Source organism: Ciconia boyciana, chromosome 3, assembly GCF_034638445.1.
Source record: "Ciconia boyciana chromosome 3, ASM3463844v1, whole genome shotgun sequence".
Taxonomy (NCBI): domain Eukaryota; kingdom Metazoa; phylum Chordata; class Aves; order Ciconiiformes; family Ciconiidae; genus Ciconia; species Ciconia boyciana.
In genome coordinates, this window is record NC_132936.1 from 186,409 (window position 1) to 203,554 (window position 17,146).

Sequence of the window (17,146 nt, forward strand, 5' to 3'; positions counted from 1 at the left end):
GTCGGGCCGGGCCGGGCCGGGCGGGGCGGGGCGGGCAGGGCCGGGGGGCGGCGGTGCTGAGGCTGTGTGCCCCGCAGGACGGGACCGCGCGGGTGACCTGCATGGCCTGGTCGGCCAGCAGCGCCCGGTTCGCCGTGTGCACCGCGGACAGGGTGGTGCTGCTGTACGACGAGCAGGGCGAGCGGCGCGACAAGTTCTCCACCAAGCCCGCCGACGCCAAGGTGAGGGCCCGGGGCCCGGCCTGCTGCCTCCGAGCCTGCTGCAGCGGGACGCGGTCATCTGTGGGCCGGGCAAGTGCGCTTGGCCCAGGCCAACCTTCCGCTGTGGTTCACATGCAATCCTCTCCACAGTACGGCAGAAAAAGCTACGTGGTCAAAGGCATGGCCTTCTCCCCGGACTCCACCAAAATCGCTATTGGCCAAACGGACAACATTGTCTACGTCTACAGGATTGGAGAGGATTGGTAAGTCTGGTGGTGAAGTGTCCAGTGCTGCACCCGTGAGGAGGGGGCAGCACTCTCCTTCCTGCCGTACAGTGTGCTTTCTGGGCATTGGTGCTACCTGCATCAGTGTCCTGGCCTGCTGCTCAGTGCTCCTCAGCCCAGTACACGCTGTGCATCATCTAACCTGCAGTGAGTCACTCAGAAGTTTCTGTGGTGAGCAACAGATAGGATTTCCTTGAACACAGCCCTTGTGGAGCCCTGTGTGAGCATGCACCAGCTGAGCTTAGAATCATAGAATCATAGAATTGTTTAGGTTGGAAAAGACTTTTAGGATCATCAAGTCCAACGGTTAACCTAGCACTGCCAAGTCCACCGCTACACCATGTCCCTAAGCACCACATCTACATGTCTTTTAAATACCCCCAGGAATGGAGACTCAACCACTTCCCTGGGCAGCCTGTTCCAATGCTTGGTAACCCTTTCAGTGAAGTAAAATTTCCTAATGTCCAATCTAAACCTCCCCTGGCGTAACTTGAGGCCATTTCCTCTTGTCCTATTGCGTGTTACTTGGGAGAAGAGACTGACCCCCACCTCACTACAACCTCCTTTCAGATAGTTGTAGAGAGCGATAAGGTCTCCCCTGAGTCTCCTTTTCTCCAGGCTGAAGAACCCCAGTTCCCTCAGCTGCTCCTCATCAGACTTGTTCTCTAGACCCTTCACCAGCTTCATTGCCCTTCTTTGGATGCACTCCGGCACCTCAATGTCCTTCTTGTAGTGAGGGGCCCAAAACTGAACACAGTATTCAAGGTGTGGCCTCACCAGTGCCGAGTACAGGGGGACGATCACTTCCCTAGTCCTGCTAGCCACACTGTTTCTGACACAAGCCAGGATGCTATTGGCCTTCTTGGCCACCTGGGCACACTGTCAGCTCATATTCAGCTGCCTATTGACCAATACCCTGAGGTCCTTTTCCACCAGGCAGCTTTCCAGCCACTCTTCCCCTAGCTTGTAGCATTGCATGGATTTGTTGTGACCCAGGTGCAGGACCTGGCACTGAGCCTTGTTGAACCTCATACAACTGACGTCAGCCCATCGATCCAGCCTGTCCAGATCACTCTGTAGAGCCTCCCTACCCTCAAGCAGATCAACACTCCCACCCAACCTGGTGTCGTCTGCAAACTGACTGAGGGTGCACTCAATCCCCTCATCCAGATTGTTGATAAAGATATTAAACAGAACTGGCACCAATACTAACCCCTGGGGAACACCACTTGTGACCGGCCACCAACTGGATTTAACTCCATTCACCACAACTCTTTGGGCCCGGCCAGCCAGCCAATTTTTTTACCCACCGAAGCATATGCCCGTCCAAGCCATGAGCAGCCAGCTTCTCCAGGAGAATGCTGTGGGAAATGGTGTCAAAGGCTTTAGTAAAGTCTTGGTAGACAACATCCACAGCCTTTCCCTCATCCACTAAGCGGATCACCTTGTCACAGGAGGAGATCAGGTTAGTCAAGCAGGACCTGCCTTTCACAAACCCATGCTGACTGGGCCTGATTGCCTGGTTGTCCTGTACGTGCCACGTGATGGCACTCAAGATGATCTGCTCCATAACCTTCCCCGGCACCGAGGTCAGACAGACAGGGCTGTAGTTCCCTGGATCCTCCTTCCAGCCCTTCCTGTAGATGGGCGTCACATTTGCTAACCTCCAGTCAACTGGGACCTCCCCAGTTAGCCAGGGCTGCTGATAAAGGATTGAAATTGGCTTGGTGAGCACTTCTGCCAGCTCCCTCAGTACCCTTGGGTGGATCCCGTCCAGCCCCATAGACTTCTGTGGAGCTGGAGCTGTAAAGCCTATGCTCCTGTCCCCTCTTTTATAGATGTGGAACTGTGGCACACACCTGCCTCACTTCAGCCTCATTTGCTGGCATGTGTTGTGCTGAAGGTGGTCAGAAAGGCAGGTCACCAGAATTTTGGAAGCTCAGAAGTTGCTTTTTTTACATTTTCTGCCTAAAGTTGGTTTGTGATAGTCGAACAGTGTACAAAACTTAAGTGGCTTGTGTTTGGCAATCCTAAAACAGACTGAATACAAACAGTAAGGAGGTATCCAGAATGGGCAGTATTACTAGCTTCGCTGATAGTCATTTTTGTCTACCTTTTTCTGCAGGGGTGACAAGAAAGTGATATGCAACAAGTTCATCCAAACGGTGAGACCCATACTCCTGTTTAACTCCATTTTCTCCAGCTTATGTAGGATAAAGACAATTAGCTGTCTCTCTGCTCATACTCACGGGTGTACTTGGCCAAACTATCAGTGGTACTTGATCTCCAAAAGGTAGATCCTAAGATAATATCTAAATTTTGAGGCATGTATTACTCACCAAGCTTCAGAGGCCTCATAATGCCTGGGTACAGCATAGTAATTAATTGCTGAATGATCAATGCAGTCAATTACAAAACTTTGGGGACTACTTTAGGCATTAGTGGACAGAATGTTTTAAGGGAGTTAAAAGGAAAAATAGGAGACACTCTGAGTCCAGCTATTTTTCACAGGTTGGCAAATCAAAGCCCCAAGATTCCATATTAACCAAAATTTAAAGTGTGCAGAATTCAGTCAAACTGCACAATTTCCACATGTTCAAAGACCTCAGGTTTATCATTTCAGTCAGGTTATCTCCTTGGCCTTCTTTGTGCCTAGCTCTGCCTGCATGTGTCAGAGAGAACTCTACTCAGTAGGTCTCTGGCAAGGATAGTCCTAAGGTTGATGTAAGTATCTGGAAAAGGCAAAGGTGTTATAAATTCCTTGCATAGAAAACCATCTGTATGAGAAAATACAGTGCACTGACTAGTTCTTTTACCTTCAGGAGCAAATGTCCAGCAGCTGCCTTAGGTTTTCCATCCAGTTGCCATCACACTATGACCCCCACTTTCTCTGTGAGGAGTTCTCTGCTATGTAGATCCCTGAAGGAGCCAGTACCAGTTAGGAGGAGTCATCCTCCTGGGCCAAATCCCCAGAGGATGTAGGCAGAGCTGCTCCTAATGGAGCTGCTGGAGTTTCTGTGCCAGGCGTTCTCAAGCTGCTTCTCAGGTGAAGAGCAGCCTCAGCCTCTCTATTGAAAGCCTGCATCTCAGGGCTGGGTTGTGGCCCACCACAGCAGCTGCTCTTAGGACAGCTTAGGAGGGCCCTCTAGCCTCTCTGAACACTCATGCCTGGCTGCAGGAGGGAACCCCATGTAGTTCTGTTGCTCTGGCGATGAGTGAAAAAAGCTGTTGGTCAGCCTTTGTTTCTCTATGGTTGAGCTGCTGCGCTTAGTAGTCATGACACTGGAATAGAGCGTCATGAGGAAAAGAGAGCAAGAGGTGCTTGGTGTCCACTTGTCCCTTTCCTGAACATCGTGGTTATCCCAGGTGTAGGTACCCGTAGCCTCACTGGAGAATCCTTTCGTTGTTTATTGTCTGCTGCCTGCCTGCTGGCAGGACTAGCATCCTGCCCCTCTGGCTCTCCTTTGCTGCAGCACCTGGCTAACAGCCTGGTGGGAGGCTGCTTGCCTCTCACAAGGCTTAGATGCTGTGCACAGCATGCGTACAGTTTTTTGTATTTTTAATGTAGTGGTTCATTTCTCTTTTTTCTTATTCTCTCATTTCCCCCATGCCTTTTCTACCATTTCTATCATAATAAATCCTTTATTTTTTCTGATGCTGTATGTGTGGTTTCCTACCACTGTGTCCAGTTTTCTCCCGTAACTAAGTATTCATATTTACAAATTTTTGGTGTGTTCAGTCAATATGAGAGATCATTTATTGAGCCCTTTCCCTCTCCTGCCATTTGCAAAACCTGTTGGGCACTCTTATACATCTTGTGAATACAGTGACGCTATTCTGCTCTGCTGGCAAGCAAGGCATCCTGCTAGAGGGTCAGGATGAGTATGTGCAAGTTTGAGTTTTTTACACAGGTAGCTGAGCACATTACCACTTTGTGAGGCTTGTTTCTAAGCTACCACTGGGCTGCTTGTGGTTGTGTTAGACTGAAAATAAGTGTCTGGCAGATAATGAGGGAAATATACGGATGTCTGGGAAACAGGTGTAATAAAAAATGGGTCTTGGTCATTGGTTGGACATATAAATTATGAGCAGCTTAGGTATCCAGGGACATTTTGGTATCTGATTGTAGCTGTGTTTGCTGATGTGAATGGTAAGAGTGGGGGATAGAAGGTGAGATGAATAAATGAGGCTGTATATATGTCTAAAGCAGGCCCAGATGCTTAAAATGGAACAGATGAGACAGTGAGGCACAGTGCTAAACACCAGCTTTCTTATTGACTGAAATTCTTCAGTTCAAATGTGAAATGGTTTCATTAACTCTCTTGGCCCTCTCTAACAGTTGGGTTTCATGCTCAGCTTTATTCATGCTGACCCCCACCTCAGATTTTGAGAATACCTTTGGTTTGGATTTAATGAACCTGTTTCTGCCTGACCTACTTGGCAGCATCGGATAACCATCTTGTTTGTAAATTAAAAAATATAAAGACAGACTATTTCTAATTCATCAAATGAAAATCCAATGTACAAATATTCTCATATCTATTACAGAAGTTATCAGAGTCAAATTATTTTTATGTTTTATACTTGTTGCAAAAAATCTTTTAAAATAGCCATGATTTTGTACATTCAACAATAGCACGTGGAAAGCCACACATCTGATCAGTGAGTAATCCTCTCAGAAGAGCATCTGTACTGAACACATCTGGTATAAATTTGATGCCCTGCTTTAGCCCTTCTGAGCCAGTTACTTTACCCCAGCTCACTATTATCTAGTTCAAGCTTCAGCATGTAGGGCCTCAATCCTACTCTAAGGTCTGTGCAAATGCCCCCATCTCTCCCCTTTCTTAGTCTGAGTGGTCTTACTGTTCATGAGCTGTCTTATGTAGCAATGGGGCAAGAAGCTTTCTAAGTAGGTTGGAGCTCTTATCTCTCTTTTTACCTCCTCCTTGGCAGAGTGCTGTGACCTGCTTATCGTGGCCAGCGGAGAATATCATTGTCTTTGGTCTTGCCGAAGGAAAGGTAGAGAAACTTGTTATTTGCTTGATTTTCTTTTCCATGGAGGGGCTACCAGGGCCTGCAAGCATCTGGGCTGTAGGGTAGGAGCCATTACTATGTGGCACTGGGCACAGAACAGCAACAAAGGGATTACACCACTGACTTGAATTTTCTGGTTCTGGTTCCCAGTTAGTCCTTGGAGGTTCTACCGGATCACTTGGTCCTTTTCCCGAGCCTATTCTACAAATATGGAAGTGTGACTCCAACTTTTCCACTTCTTCTCCAACCTACAGGAAAGCAATGAGCTTCCTGTTATTTCTGGTGCTGATCATGGACTGGGAAACCTCTGGGGACATTACACTGAGGGAAATCCACATTCTGCATACAGAAGCAACATTGATCAGATTCTCTTTCTCAGGTTCGTTTAGCAAATACAAAGAACAACAAGTCTTCCACCATTTATGGGACAGATTCCTATGTGGTCTCGCTAACTTCCAAGTGAGTATGGCGTTGCTTTAGCCCACACTGCTTTGGCTCAGTCTCCTACCCACTATTGGCCCTGGCATAACTGGTGGCAGTATGGGAGGTTGCCAGAGTGTCTTTCTGCTGTCAGTTCCTTGTCAAGATAATAAAATACTGTGCTTCCCAGAAGGAATTCCTTCTAAAATTTCATACCTGCCTATTCCACACTGGCCCATGCAGTTTGGTTGTCCGTCAAACACATTTCAGGATGCAAGTCCCCTTGAGATTACTTACATACATTGATTTATTTGAATCCATGACTTTATAAAGATTAAATTTGTCAACTTCATCTAGCTAATTACTCACATTAGTCAAGGTTAAGGACTAAAAAAAGTAAAAATATTCTGCCATATAAAACTGTGACAAGGTTATAATTAGAAACATGCAATTTTAAATTATTTTAATTAGATTTCATTTTAACTACTTTGGTTTCCTTTACATAAAAAATTTAAGATATGTCATGGTCCTAGCAGTGGGATTTTCACTAAATGATGTTATTCTGGTTTTTGAGTGCTAAATAAATCTAAAAAAAACTAAAGCTAGTCTAGGACTCCGACTTCCTACTACTGAGAAATCCTTCCAAAGTCTGTCTGTCTTTGCCTCTATTCCAGAGGGTTTCTATTTCCTCTCTCTCTTCTTCTCTCTTCACCCTCCCCTTCCCCCACATCTCTTCCCTGCTTCCCCTTCTCTCCTCCTCCCCCAATTCCCCCCTCCCCTTATTTTATTTCTAAGCACAGCTCATGCTGTTATTGTTATGGTATCAATGACAAATCTGGGATTGCAATCAACAGAAGGCAGATGTATGCTTCCTGGATTGTCACAGTGTTCATAGAATTTGTATTCTTTACTCGAATCATCATTAAAAGTGTTCTTTCTGGGTACATTACATTAGGCCTGTTTCCTCTTCCTTGCTCTCTTCTCCCTGCTTGTGTCGAGAATTACCCAAGATATTAATGCTACAAATAATGGACATAGGCCTGGACTGTTTGTCCAGATGTTTTTTCTCTAAATTGTGTTGCTTTTAGGGATTCCTGGCATCACAATATCCAGCATCACCTCTGGAACAGTTCCAGTGCAAGGGTTGTTTGGTATACCTTGCTATAAGAAGTTGTGTGCATAGACATTATTCCACTTAAGGTTACTTAGCTTTTCTGTGTTTTAGTAATACAGAAAGTTGGTTATTGTGATTTTACATGATGAAGATACTTAACTGGCCACTCACCTTTCCACTCTCCATACTTTTGTCTGCTTTGTTTTTACAGACACTGATACAGGTACTAGATATTCTCGTGTTCATCACCCAGCTTGTCTTTGGTGAAGGTTCCTTTGATGAGGAACATCTGCGATGACCCTGGGACTGGCTCCTCTGGGCAGGGATATGAAAACAAAGGTGCAAGTCTTACTGCAATGTTGCATCATCCTGTCTGTGTTTCTTTGCAGTGTGTCAGGGAAGGGAATCCTGTCTGGCCATGCAGATGGAACCATAGTACGCTTCTTCTTTGATGATGAGGGCTCAGGTGAATCACAGGTATCAAAGATCCTTCTTCAATGAGCAAAATTCCCGTTTGCACAGCCTACTCCCCAGCTCAAGAGCTCTGGAAAAGGATCAGGGCATGGAGGGAGTGCAAGTCTGGAGAGGAGCTGTAGTCTGTGCTTGCTAGCATAGGTTTTACGGAGCATTGATGAAGACAGAACAGTGACTAGATGCTTTAAAATACACTGAGTGTGGTGGTAAGAGGGGAAGTTACGTTTTTGTGTATGAGACGTAACGCTTTTCAAGTGTCTGGAAGATCTGATGTTAGAGTGTCCAGGAGAATGATGTTTGAATGGGTAGGGTTCCAGGGAATAGCTGTTGTTGTCTTCTCACTAAGCAATGTATAGTTATGCCAGTTAACTTTGAATCCCAAGTTCACACTCTGTTTGCAGACAGGATACTCTAGGCACCCAGCATTTCTCCAGAGTGTCCTGCTCCTCCCCAAAAGGAGTAGTCTCTGTGCTTCAGGCTGTGGTGAGGGAATGATATTCTCACTCAGATCTTTTCTCTCCAACTGAAGCAGTTTGAGCATGTCTGCTCTCTAGCATGATATGCTGAAGGCCCATATATACTCTGCTATGTTAAGAGTGCATCCCATTCTAGTTAATGGTACTGGTCTTTCTACTGGCATCAGGAATCTTCTCTCCTAGTTAAATGAATGGAATAGTTGATGCATCTCTCAGTTCTGGTTTCTGTTTACCTTCCTACAGACTGGGGCAGGCAGACAAAGCAACTTGACTTTGACTTGACTTTACAAAAGGGCCTCACACTGCTCTCATTATGATAGCTGAATACAGAGGCCAGTTGGGGGCTAGAGCCATTCACGTTTTCAGGATGTTCTTTCTTGTCTAATGTAGGGTAAGTTGGCGACGCATCCCTGTCCTCCTTATGCCCTCGCCTGGGCTTCCAACAGCATTGTGGCTGCAGGCTGCGATAAGAAGATTGTAGCTTATGGGAAGGAGGGCAATGTGAGTCAAACCTTTGACTATAGCCGGGACTCATCAGAGAAGGAATTCACCACAGCAGCTGCCAGTCCTGGCGGCCAGTCTGTCGTCATTGGCAGCTATGATAGGTATGGTGCCTGATAGTAAAGTCTCCTCTTTATAGTGCTTTCTTCTTCAACCATACACAGTTCTTCATATCTCTGCTTTCTCAACTCTTCTCACAGGTTAAGGGTTTTGAACTGGAGTCCACGCCGCAGTGCCTGGGAGGAAGGCAAACCCAAAGAAATTGCTCACCTGTACACCATCACAGCTTTAGCATGGAAGAGGGATGGTTCACGAATCTGTGCGGTTTGTATCATCAGCCAGTAACCTTGAGCCCATGAGTCACACGCCAGGCACAGTCTTGTGCATGCTCCTGAGAACAAAGTGATGTGATACAGGGAGGACTTATGAGAGTGGTCACGCTATCACCTAGGAGTGCGATGCAAGGTGCCTAGGCTGAGACCTTGTGCAAGGGACAGTGCTGCAGTCAGATGTGCAGTGTGCAGAGTATGAAGCTGGAAAATATCATGGACGGTTGTGTAATGGCTCATTGGCAGCAGCAGTCCTTTTTTCACAGAAGCATAATAAGGTCAGCATAGCTTCTCTACAGCAGCCTCATGAGCATTCTTTCCTCTGAGCACCTGTGAGAAGCAGTATAAAAACTGATCTTATACTCTGTTTATGTGCTATGTTTTCAGTTCAGAGTTGTCTTTCTTCTACTTTCAGTCACTGAGCCTTGATCTGCCTTTCTCTATTAAGTTAAATAATTCTTTAAAGCTTTTTAAATTAACCTTTCTGCAAATCTTTCTGTATTAAGTTGAATAACTCTTTAAAGCACTTAAATTACTTAGGACAGTTGCCATTTACAACTTTTCTTTAGTAGTTTTTGCATCTTTTTATGTTCAACAAAATCAAGAATCCTTGAAATATTTTCTGATAGAGAATTAATTGAACATGTGAACGATTACTTGCAGAGAAGGGGAAGGGACTAAGGAATAGGAGAGCGGTGAAAGGAATGGGTGAAAGGAAAGGATTCTGCTGGAAGGGAGGAGAGCTTGGGAGGCTGGGAGAGGGAGAAGTGGGAAATAGAGGGAGATACTGGGGAAGATGAGGATAAAGGTAATGTTTAACCCCTCCTCTTGCTCTGCCATGTACATGGCAGTATTTGGTAAGCTCTGTTTCTCTGAGAATTTCTCAATCTTTCTGTTCTCTCAAGAAAGTCAAGATAGGGCTGGTCCTCATGCATCTGGGGGCTTGAGCCTTGTTCCCCAGAGCAGCCAAGACCTGTGGATTTCTGTCTCACCTCTGATCCTCTTCATGTAAGTAGGGTCTGGAATACGTCTCCTTAACAGAATTGACTGACTGTGTGTAATGTGTTTGTTTTCCCAGGGCACTCTGTGTGGAGGAGTTGAACAATTTGACTGCTGCCTTCGCAGAAGCATTTACAAAAATAAATTTGAAATTACGTATGTAGGACCAAGCCAGGTAAGAGAATATCCAATGAGGTAATGTCTTTTGATAAAAATGGGATACTTACTAAAACTAGACATATGTGGAGTTCTCGGTGCCATCAGCTTCTTTCCTGTCCATCATCTGTCTCCAGTCCTTGGCCCAATCATTCAGATTCCTTGTAATCAGCTGAGGGAACCTTGTAAATTCTGTACAGTCATTAGCTTCAACCCCAATAAAACTATACTTGAAAGAGTTGGGAGTGATGGTGTATTTGTCTGAGTCCATTTACCTCATTCCCTCCTCCCTTTAAAGCAGTTACACTGCCTTGAAAACTACACACCAAAATTGGCACAGCAAATTGCCAAAGTATTTTAGGTACACATCTGCACCTATGGTTTGTTCATAGCAACTTGTCGGGAAAGGCATAGGGAATATTCCAGGGACAAGGTCAAGGCTGGGTGGAAATTGGCTAGGAGCAAAGACAATGGAGTCTATTCCTACCTTGTGAATTTATGTGTGGTACCTCCATGCCAAATGCAGCCTGCTTAAGTGGTTTAATTTCAGCCAACTTTACCTGGCTCAAAATCAGGTAGTAAGGGTGAGCTAGCAGTCTAGGCACCCCTCTGTAGTCAGTGGAGAGAGAGCAGGACCCTCAGAGAGTGACTTATCCTTGGGGGCCTGAGTAGTCCTCCAATTAGGCTAGAAACTTCTAAATGGAGGGTGAGGATCCCACACTTCTACTACAGTTGTCATCCCATACAAAAGGAATGGTAAGGTTTCTTTAAAAAGCAGAGTGAAATAATGTGAGGAGACATCTAAATATCCAAATATCATCTGTTGCATAATCTTCCATGGGTCAAGAAGTCTGTGTTCTTCCTCTGTGTATGGAAAGAGGGCCTCATATTGCTTTTTCCCACTATCTCTAGGTCATTGTGAAGAACCTCTCAACAGGAAGTCGAGTTGTGTTGAAATCCCAGTATGGTTATGAGATTGATGAGGTGAAGATCTTAGGGAAAGACAGATATCTGGTGGCCCATACCTCAGACACATTACTGCTGGGTGACATCAGCTCCAACAAGCTCAGTGAGGTACTGGAAAATCTGTGGCATTTCCCGAGTGTCAAATGCTTAGCTTTGTAACTCAAAGGATATGTTTTCTGCATGGGAACAATACATTTATTTTCAAAGAATTATAGAATAATTCAGATTGGAAGGGACCTTGGGAAGTCTCTTGCCAAACTTCCTACCCAAAGGAAGGTCAGCATTAAATTCGCATGTGGTTGCTCAGGGCTTTAGCCAGGTTGGTCTTGAAAAGCTTCAAGGATGGAGATCCCACGGTTTCTCTGGTCCCCTGTTCCAATGCTTTACTGTCCTCAAGGGGGAAAGCTTTTTTCCTAAGTCTCACTGGAATCTCTGATTTAATTTATGACTGTTTATCACCCTTTCACTGTACATCTGCCAAAAAAATCCTGGCATCACCTTATTAAAGATCTCTTAAGCCTTCCTTTCTCGAGGCTGAAGAAGCCCAATTCCTTCAGCCCCTCTTCATAGTGTAGTGCAGGTACTTCAACCCCAGCCATCTTGATGGCATTCTGCTGAACTTGATTCAGTTTATCAATGTCTTTCTTGTACTGAGGGGCCCAAAACTGGATGCTGTACATACGTACATTCCAAATCTGAATATATGAATCTTAGTGTGGTTTTTAAAAAAAAAAAAAACAACTCAGAAAAAGCATTCATGACTGGAGTACCACAGCTTATGCCAGTACCATTTCTGGTACCAAACAATTCATACAAAACTCACAGTGCACTGAGTGCTGAGCCTATGTGCCAAGCCTGGAGAATGTGGGCAGTAGGTTAGTGTCTGATAAAAGTATTAAATAGGCTTCAGGATGTATTTGCTTTGTTCACACAGGTATCATGTACTTTTAATCAGGCTAATGGTGCGCTAATCAATCTAGCTGGGAGCAGGAGCTCCTGACTACAGATTTGAGTTGGAGGATACTGATGCTTGGTAATCCAACTGAAAATCTGCCCAGACTAAATCTCCCAGGTTTCTCTACATCATACTGCACAGAGGGGTTTTTCTTTCACTTCTTATAAAGAATAGGGTTGTGAGTAGTCATTTACCATCTTGCAGTCTCACTGGAGATTTTTGAAGTATTGACTTGGAGCTCTTGCTCAAGGACAGAAAAGGACAGCTGCAGCCTTGGCTTTCAGTTTTCTGCCTCTCTGACCACTTGCCTGTTGTCATCACAGTAACTATTGCATTATCCAGTGCTCTTCTCAATTTTTTAATCAGCTGGTCCCCCACTGGCACTATGCTGATCAGTCATTGCTAACATGACCCCAAGAAAGAAAGGTTTCAGCTACATGTCAAGTGGAGATTCTGCCCCCACAAATGGTAGCACTGATTCTGTGGAAAAGATTTATGGACGCAAAGAGGCTGTTGGGGGTGCTTTTTATAATAAAGTTAGTCTGAGGAAGGTGGAGAAGTGCCTGTGAAAGAATAGGCTAGAGGGAGTACATTGGTCACATAAAGTCCTCTTGTCCAGAACACAATAAGATACTACACAAAGAGAACAGGAGTCCGAAGCAGAGGTTAAAAAAAGGAGAGGGAAGTGAGGAACTTGCAAGATGGGAATGACTGAACAACAGTGTTGACAGCTGAAGTGCTGGAACATGATCCCTTCTCCAGTGTAGTTCTTGCTATCTGTTATGGGAGTTGAGAGCTGGACAGTAGACCACAATGCCTGCAACCTGGTCCCCTGCAGGAGCTGTCAGCCTGGCATTTGCTCACTCCATGCCATTGCTTTGTAGGTAGCCTGGCAAGGATCTGGAGGGAATGAGAAGTTCTTCTTTGACAATGAGAACGTAAGTTGAATGGGACAGGATGCTACCCATGAATGGTGAGTAAAGCAGTGTGTGCACAGGCAGAAAAAGTGTCAATTGCACTTCTGGAAAATCCTGTTTCTCAGCAGTTTCCTGGACTTACCCTCTCCATGCAGATCCTGATATGATTCCTCCCCATACTTGCCTTTTCCACATGCCAGGTACAGAACAAACTCAGTGTGTGGACTGTCAAGTTATACAAGTCATAACCCTATAGGAGAGAGGAGCAATAAAAAAGCAACAGCCAGAGAGGATGTTAGAGGTATGGAATACAGCTGTCAGGGTGACAGCTTGGCTCCTGCAGGACTGATAGGCCCAGAAATAAAATCGCCAACTCTGAGGAAAAGCTGGCAGCCACAACAGGAAGCCAAGGACAATTCCTTACTCATCCCAGAGGGTTTGAATTCAGACTTGTGTGCAGCAGAGTTCTTTTCTGCACATCTCACTGGTAGGTATGTGTGCTTACCTGGCTTTTCTGTAAGAGTGTACTCCCTTCTCACCTTCAGGTCTGCATGATCTTTAACGCTGGAGAGCTGACACTGGTGGAATATGGAAGCAATGACATCCTGGGGTCTGTCCGCACAGAGTTCATGAACCCTCATCTTGTCAGGTAAGTGTCCCACCTGCCTGTGTGGGCAGTACAGGCATTTTGTGAGAGTGACCTCAGATATATACACTTGGAAGTGTCCCACTCTGTAGAACATGGCCCCCAGACACTGGGACCTGAGTAATCTGCTTCTAACAGTGACCAACGGTGGGGTTTAATTGCTCGGTTTACTTAATGGTAAAGTTGTAGAAGCACAAGAGACCATTTTCCTCTGATACATGCTTATTGAAGCCTGACTTGGCTATTGCTGAAGAAGGACCTCCTGTGCATGTACTCAGACATCTCTGCATCCAGCTGGTCCTAGTACATCATTATCAGGGACTCTAGATGCCAGTAGGACCTCCTCTGTCCCCCTGAAATACCATACTCCATTTTCTGATTTGAGAGAAGGGAGGATCATGGGCTGCTCAGAGGTGGAAGCAGCATAACTGATTTGCTACTGGGGCCCCTGGTTCCAGAGGGGCAGCTTCTAGAGTGAAGCTGTGAATCAGAAAGGTTTGTTCTCATTTGAGGCAGCCATAGGTACTGTGCAAGAGTTACAGGTCAGAGAACTGCAAGAGGCTCCATGTGTTTGGGGAAACTGTGGGTAAGTCTGGGAGGGACTACGTGATTCAGTTGTGTGAATTTGAAGAGTAGTAAAGGTAACGGTCATCATTCCCTTCAAATAATAGTGTCCGTATCAATGAGAGACAGCAGAGAGGCGTGAAGGAGAACAAGAGACTGGCTTATCTGATAGACATCAAGACTATAGCAACAGGTGAATATAAACCTTCCTCTGCTGTATTTTGCCAGCCTTCCTGATTCCTTTGTATTTTCTGTGGCAGGCAGCATATCCCTGAAGGCCCTGTTTGCATTCACTCTACCAAGCAGCAGATTCCTGAAGCCCCACTTTGCGTTCACTCTGCCTGGCAGCAGACCACTAGGGACCAGGCTGCCCTGCTTTTGGCAGGTTGGGTGTCTGGTGTGGACACAGCTGTGGGGTGGCTGTGACTGTGTCCTGGGCCTGAGATTTTGTGCAGTTCAGCATGATGATATTGCTGCCTGCACTGCCTGTGATTTGTGCATCCTCACAGAAGGGTGGAGAGAGTTACTGCTGTTGATAAGGCATCAAGATAAGTCACTGCAGTCTGCTTTTCATGTCACAGTGTGTTTGCCAGCAGGTCCTGCCCTAATTAGGTCCCAGGTACCTGATCCCCATGGGAAAGCATTGAATGTTCAGCACTTTGGGGCACAGTAGGTACTTACACTCTTTTCTTTCTTTCCTTCCCAAGTGGACCTTGTTGCTGGCTACAGCGCTGGCACTATCAGCCATGACAGCAAGATTGATTGGCTGGAGCTGAATGAAACAGGCCACAAACTACTCTTCAGGGACAAGAAGATGAGGGTGAGGCAGGTGCATCTGGGGGAGTGTGGCAAGATGGCATGCCTGGGGAGAGGTAAAGACAGATATGCCTGAATGGAGGGAGGGAGGTGAGAAACATATCTGAGGTACTCCTGATTTTTTGACCATTCCTTTGAGGAACATAGACCATGTTCAGATTGCATGAGCTGGCAGCATAGCATGTTTGGTCTTGAGTCATAGCTAATGCTGAAGTTAGTTACTAGACACCTTGCTCCATCTCATCACACCTGAAAGTGAAGATCATAGACTCTTCTGCTGTGAGATGGAGACAAGTGGATTCATCTCAGGATGAGGACCCTAATGTTGCACTTAAACATGTAAATTAAAAAAAGGTGTTCTCTGCAACAGCTTGGCTTATGTCTGTAAGATGAACTCTCTAATTCTCTAAAACAGCGTAGCCACAACCAAATAGCTTGTTCGGTATGGCCCTTGGCTTGTGCTGATTCCCAGACCATGACTGAATGTTGTCTGGGAGAGTACTAGTAAGCCCAGGACAAAACTATGCCCAAAATCATGGTAATGGTTTCACACTACAGATTATGATGTGCAGATACTCACCTCATGTCATAGCCATGTTTAGTTTAACTGTACAGATGCAACTGAAGAAACTCACTGCAGCAGGCCAGAAGATGTATTTATCGATTGTATTACAGTTCCACTCAGTTCACTATCAATCCCTCTTCACTGTTATGAACGTAAGGCTCCTTTGACCGCTTGACTTCATTTGCTCCTCTTGTCACAAGAGTGTCCTGAGAAGACAACATGCCCCTCTTGACAATGGTGTAATTCACATCTGGAATTTCTGTGCAGGTGTCCCAGATGCTGTGGTAGACCCCAGCTATAGCACTGCAGCTCATCACAGGATGGTTTTAATTGCTACAGAGTTCAGATCCCACTGGGGGCTGTCAGTCTGCAGTAGAATATTTCCACGTTGGCTGTACCTCTCTCCTTAGTCCAAGGATGGGTGAAGTATTATGTTCATACATGCATATGTGTTGAAATCCCTGAGAACTTTCTCAGCCTCATCGCAGAAGAAACCCTGAATTCACCCCTCACACTTCAGACAGGAACCCTAGGCTTCTTCACTGAGCTGCTCTTCCTTCGTCATTTTTGGCAGCTTGACCCCTACAATCGTACAACCTGCTACAATTGTAGATTGTAGGGGGTGCAACAATATCTTCTTCCTTGGGAATCACAGATCTCCAATTAATTACCTGTCTGCTTGTTATCAGTCACACACAGGCTGATTCATTGTTGCCAAGCTTATCAGCTAGCAACCAAAGTGCTCAACTTTGTAGCCAAAGATTGCAGTGCATACATCTGCTGCCTCACAAACTCTTTACCACAGCCTTCTCTCACAAGAGTGTGCTGGAGGTAGGCTTTCTTGCACAAAGACTGTAGTTCTGGTTCTGGGCCATCACAGAACAAGGACTCCTACAAGTACTTTGTGATTTCAGAGAAATAGAAGGAGCAGCCCAATGTGGATTTGCAAAAAATGTAATGCCTGCATCTGCGTTAGAGCGTCTCTCTAATCAAGACCCTCTTAACTCTCAGAAGGAGGATTATTCCTTGTCTACAGCTCTTTAGGACACTACTTTCACATATCCATAAAAGTAGCAATCAAGAAAGACCTTCACTACAAAGGAGACTGAATCACTTCCCGTAGCAAGGGCTTCTGTTTGGGCTCTGCTGCACTGATACTCTTCAGAAAGGTACTAACAGTGATTACAGCCTGCACCAGATGAAACAGGCTTCTGTTTGTGATATGTACGTTTCCACAAGGCTGTATATGTCCTATCATGTGAGAATAGACCCAGCAACATATCTTTTTATATTTATTTCTGTAGTCTTGTTCAGTTTATATTTGGGTCCTCTAATTCACTGTCTCAACAAGAGGCAGTAGCATCATCAAGATTACTGTTGCCTGTTCTGGCTCCTTTTCAGGCCTCTCAAGAGGCAGCCCCTTCATTAAATACTGCCACCAGCCTAAATCAGACAGTACCATGATTCTCCTAAGCTATGTCTGTACATATTTCTCCAACCAGTTTGGTACAGACTGAAACAGGGACTTTCTTGTTCTCTTTTGACTGGTATGTCATGAGACTAGCACTATTCTCTTTTCTTTTTCTCATCTTTGCTAGGTGAGGACAATTATGACAAGGAGCAGAGACAGCCTAGGACTTTTAAGTTACAAGGCATCATACATCTCTGTTATGCCATGTGTCAGGTTACACCTTCCAAATTGTCAGGTTTGTTTCAGGGCAGAGTATTCT

At 45.4% G+C, this 17,146-nt stretch overlaps 1 protein-coding gene across 5 annotated transcripts in view; it reads left to right on the forward strand.

The window, feature by feature from the left end:
* Positions 1 to 17,146, forward strand: part of IFT172 (intraflagellar transport 172) — a 41,945-nt gene that overhangs the window by 411 nt on the left and 24,388 nt on the right. For 4 of the 5 annotated variants that reach the window (XM_072858009.1, XM_072858010.1, XM_072858011.1 and 1 more), the window contains exons 2-15: positions 78 to 221; positions 351 to 463; positions 2,610 to 2,649; positions 5,438 to 5,503; positions 5,898 to 5,977; positions 7,442 to 7,529; positions 8,393 to 8,607; positions 8,704 to 8,827; positions 9,911 to 10,006; positions 10,900 to 11,061; positions 12,793 to 12,846; positions 13,371 to 13,474; positions 14,143 to 14,228; positions 14,743 to 14,855. In XM_072858009.1, coding sequence (XP_072714110.1) covers positions 78 to 221; positions 351 to 463; positions 2,610 to 2,649; positions 5,438 to 5,503; positions 5,898 to 5,977; positions 7,442 to 7,529; positions 8,393 to 8,607; positions 8,704 to 8,827; positions 9,911 to 10,006; positions 10,900 to 11,061; positions 12,793 to 12,846; positions 13,371 to 13,474; positions 14,143 to 14,228; positions 14,743 to 14,855 — 1,485 coding nt within the window. The remainder of the gene's footprint in view (positions 1 to 77; positions 222 to 350; positions 464 to 2,609; positions 2,650 to 5,437; positions 5,504 to 5,897; positions 5,978 to 7,441; positions 7,530 to 8,392; positions 8,608 to 8,703; positions 8,828 to 9,910; positions 10,007 to 10,899; positions 11,062 to 12,792; positions 12,847 to 13,370; positions 13,475 to 14,142; positions 14,229 to 14,742; positions 14,856 to 17,146) is intronic. The other variant, XM_072858012.1, reaches the window with a different exon arrangement.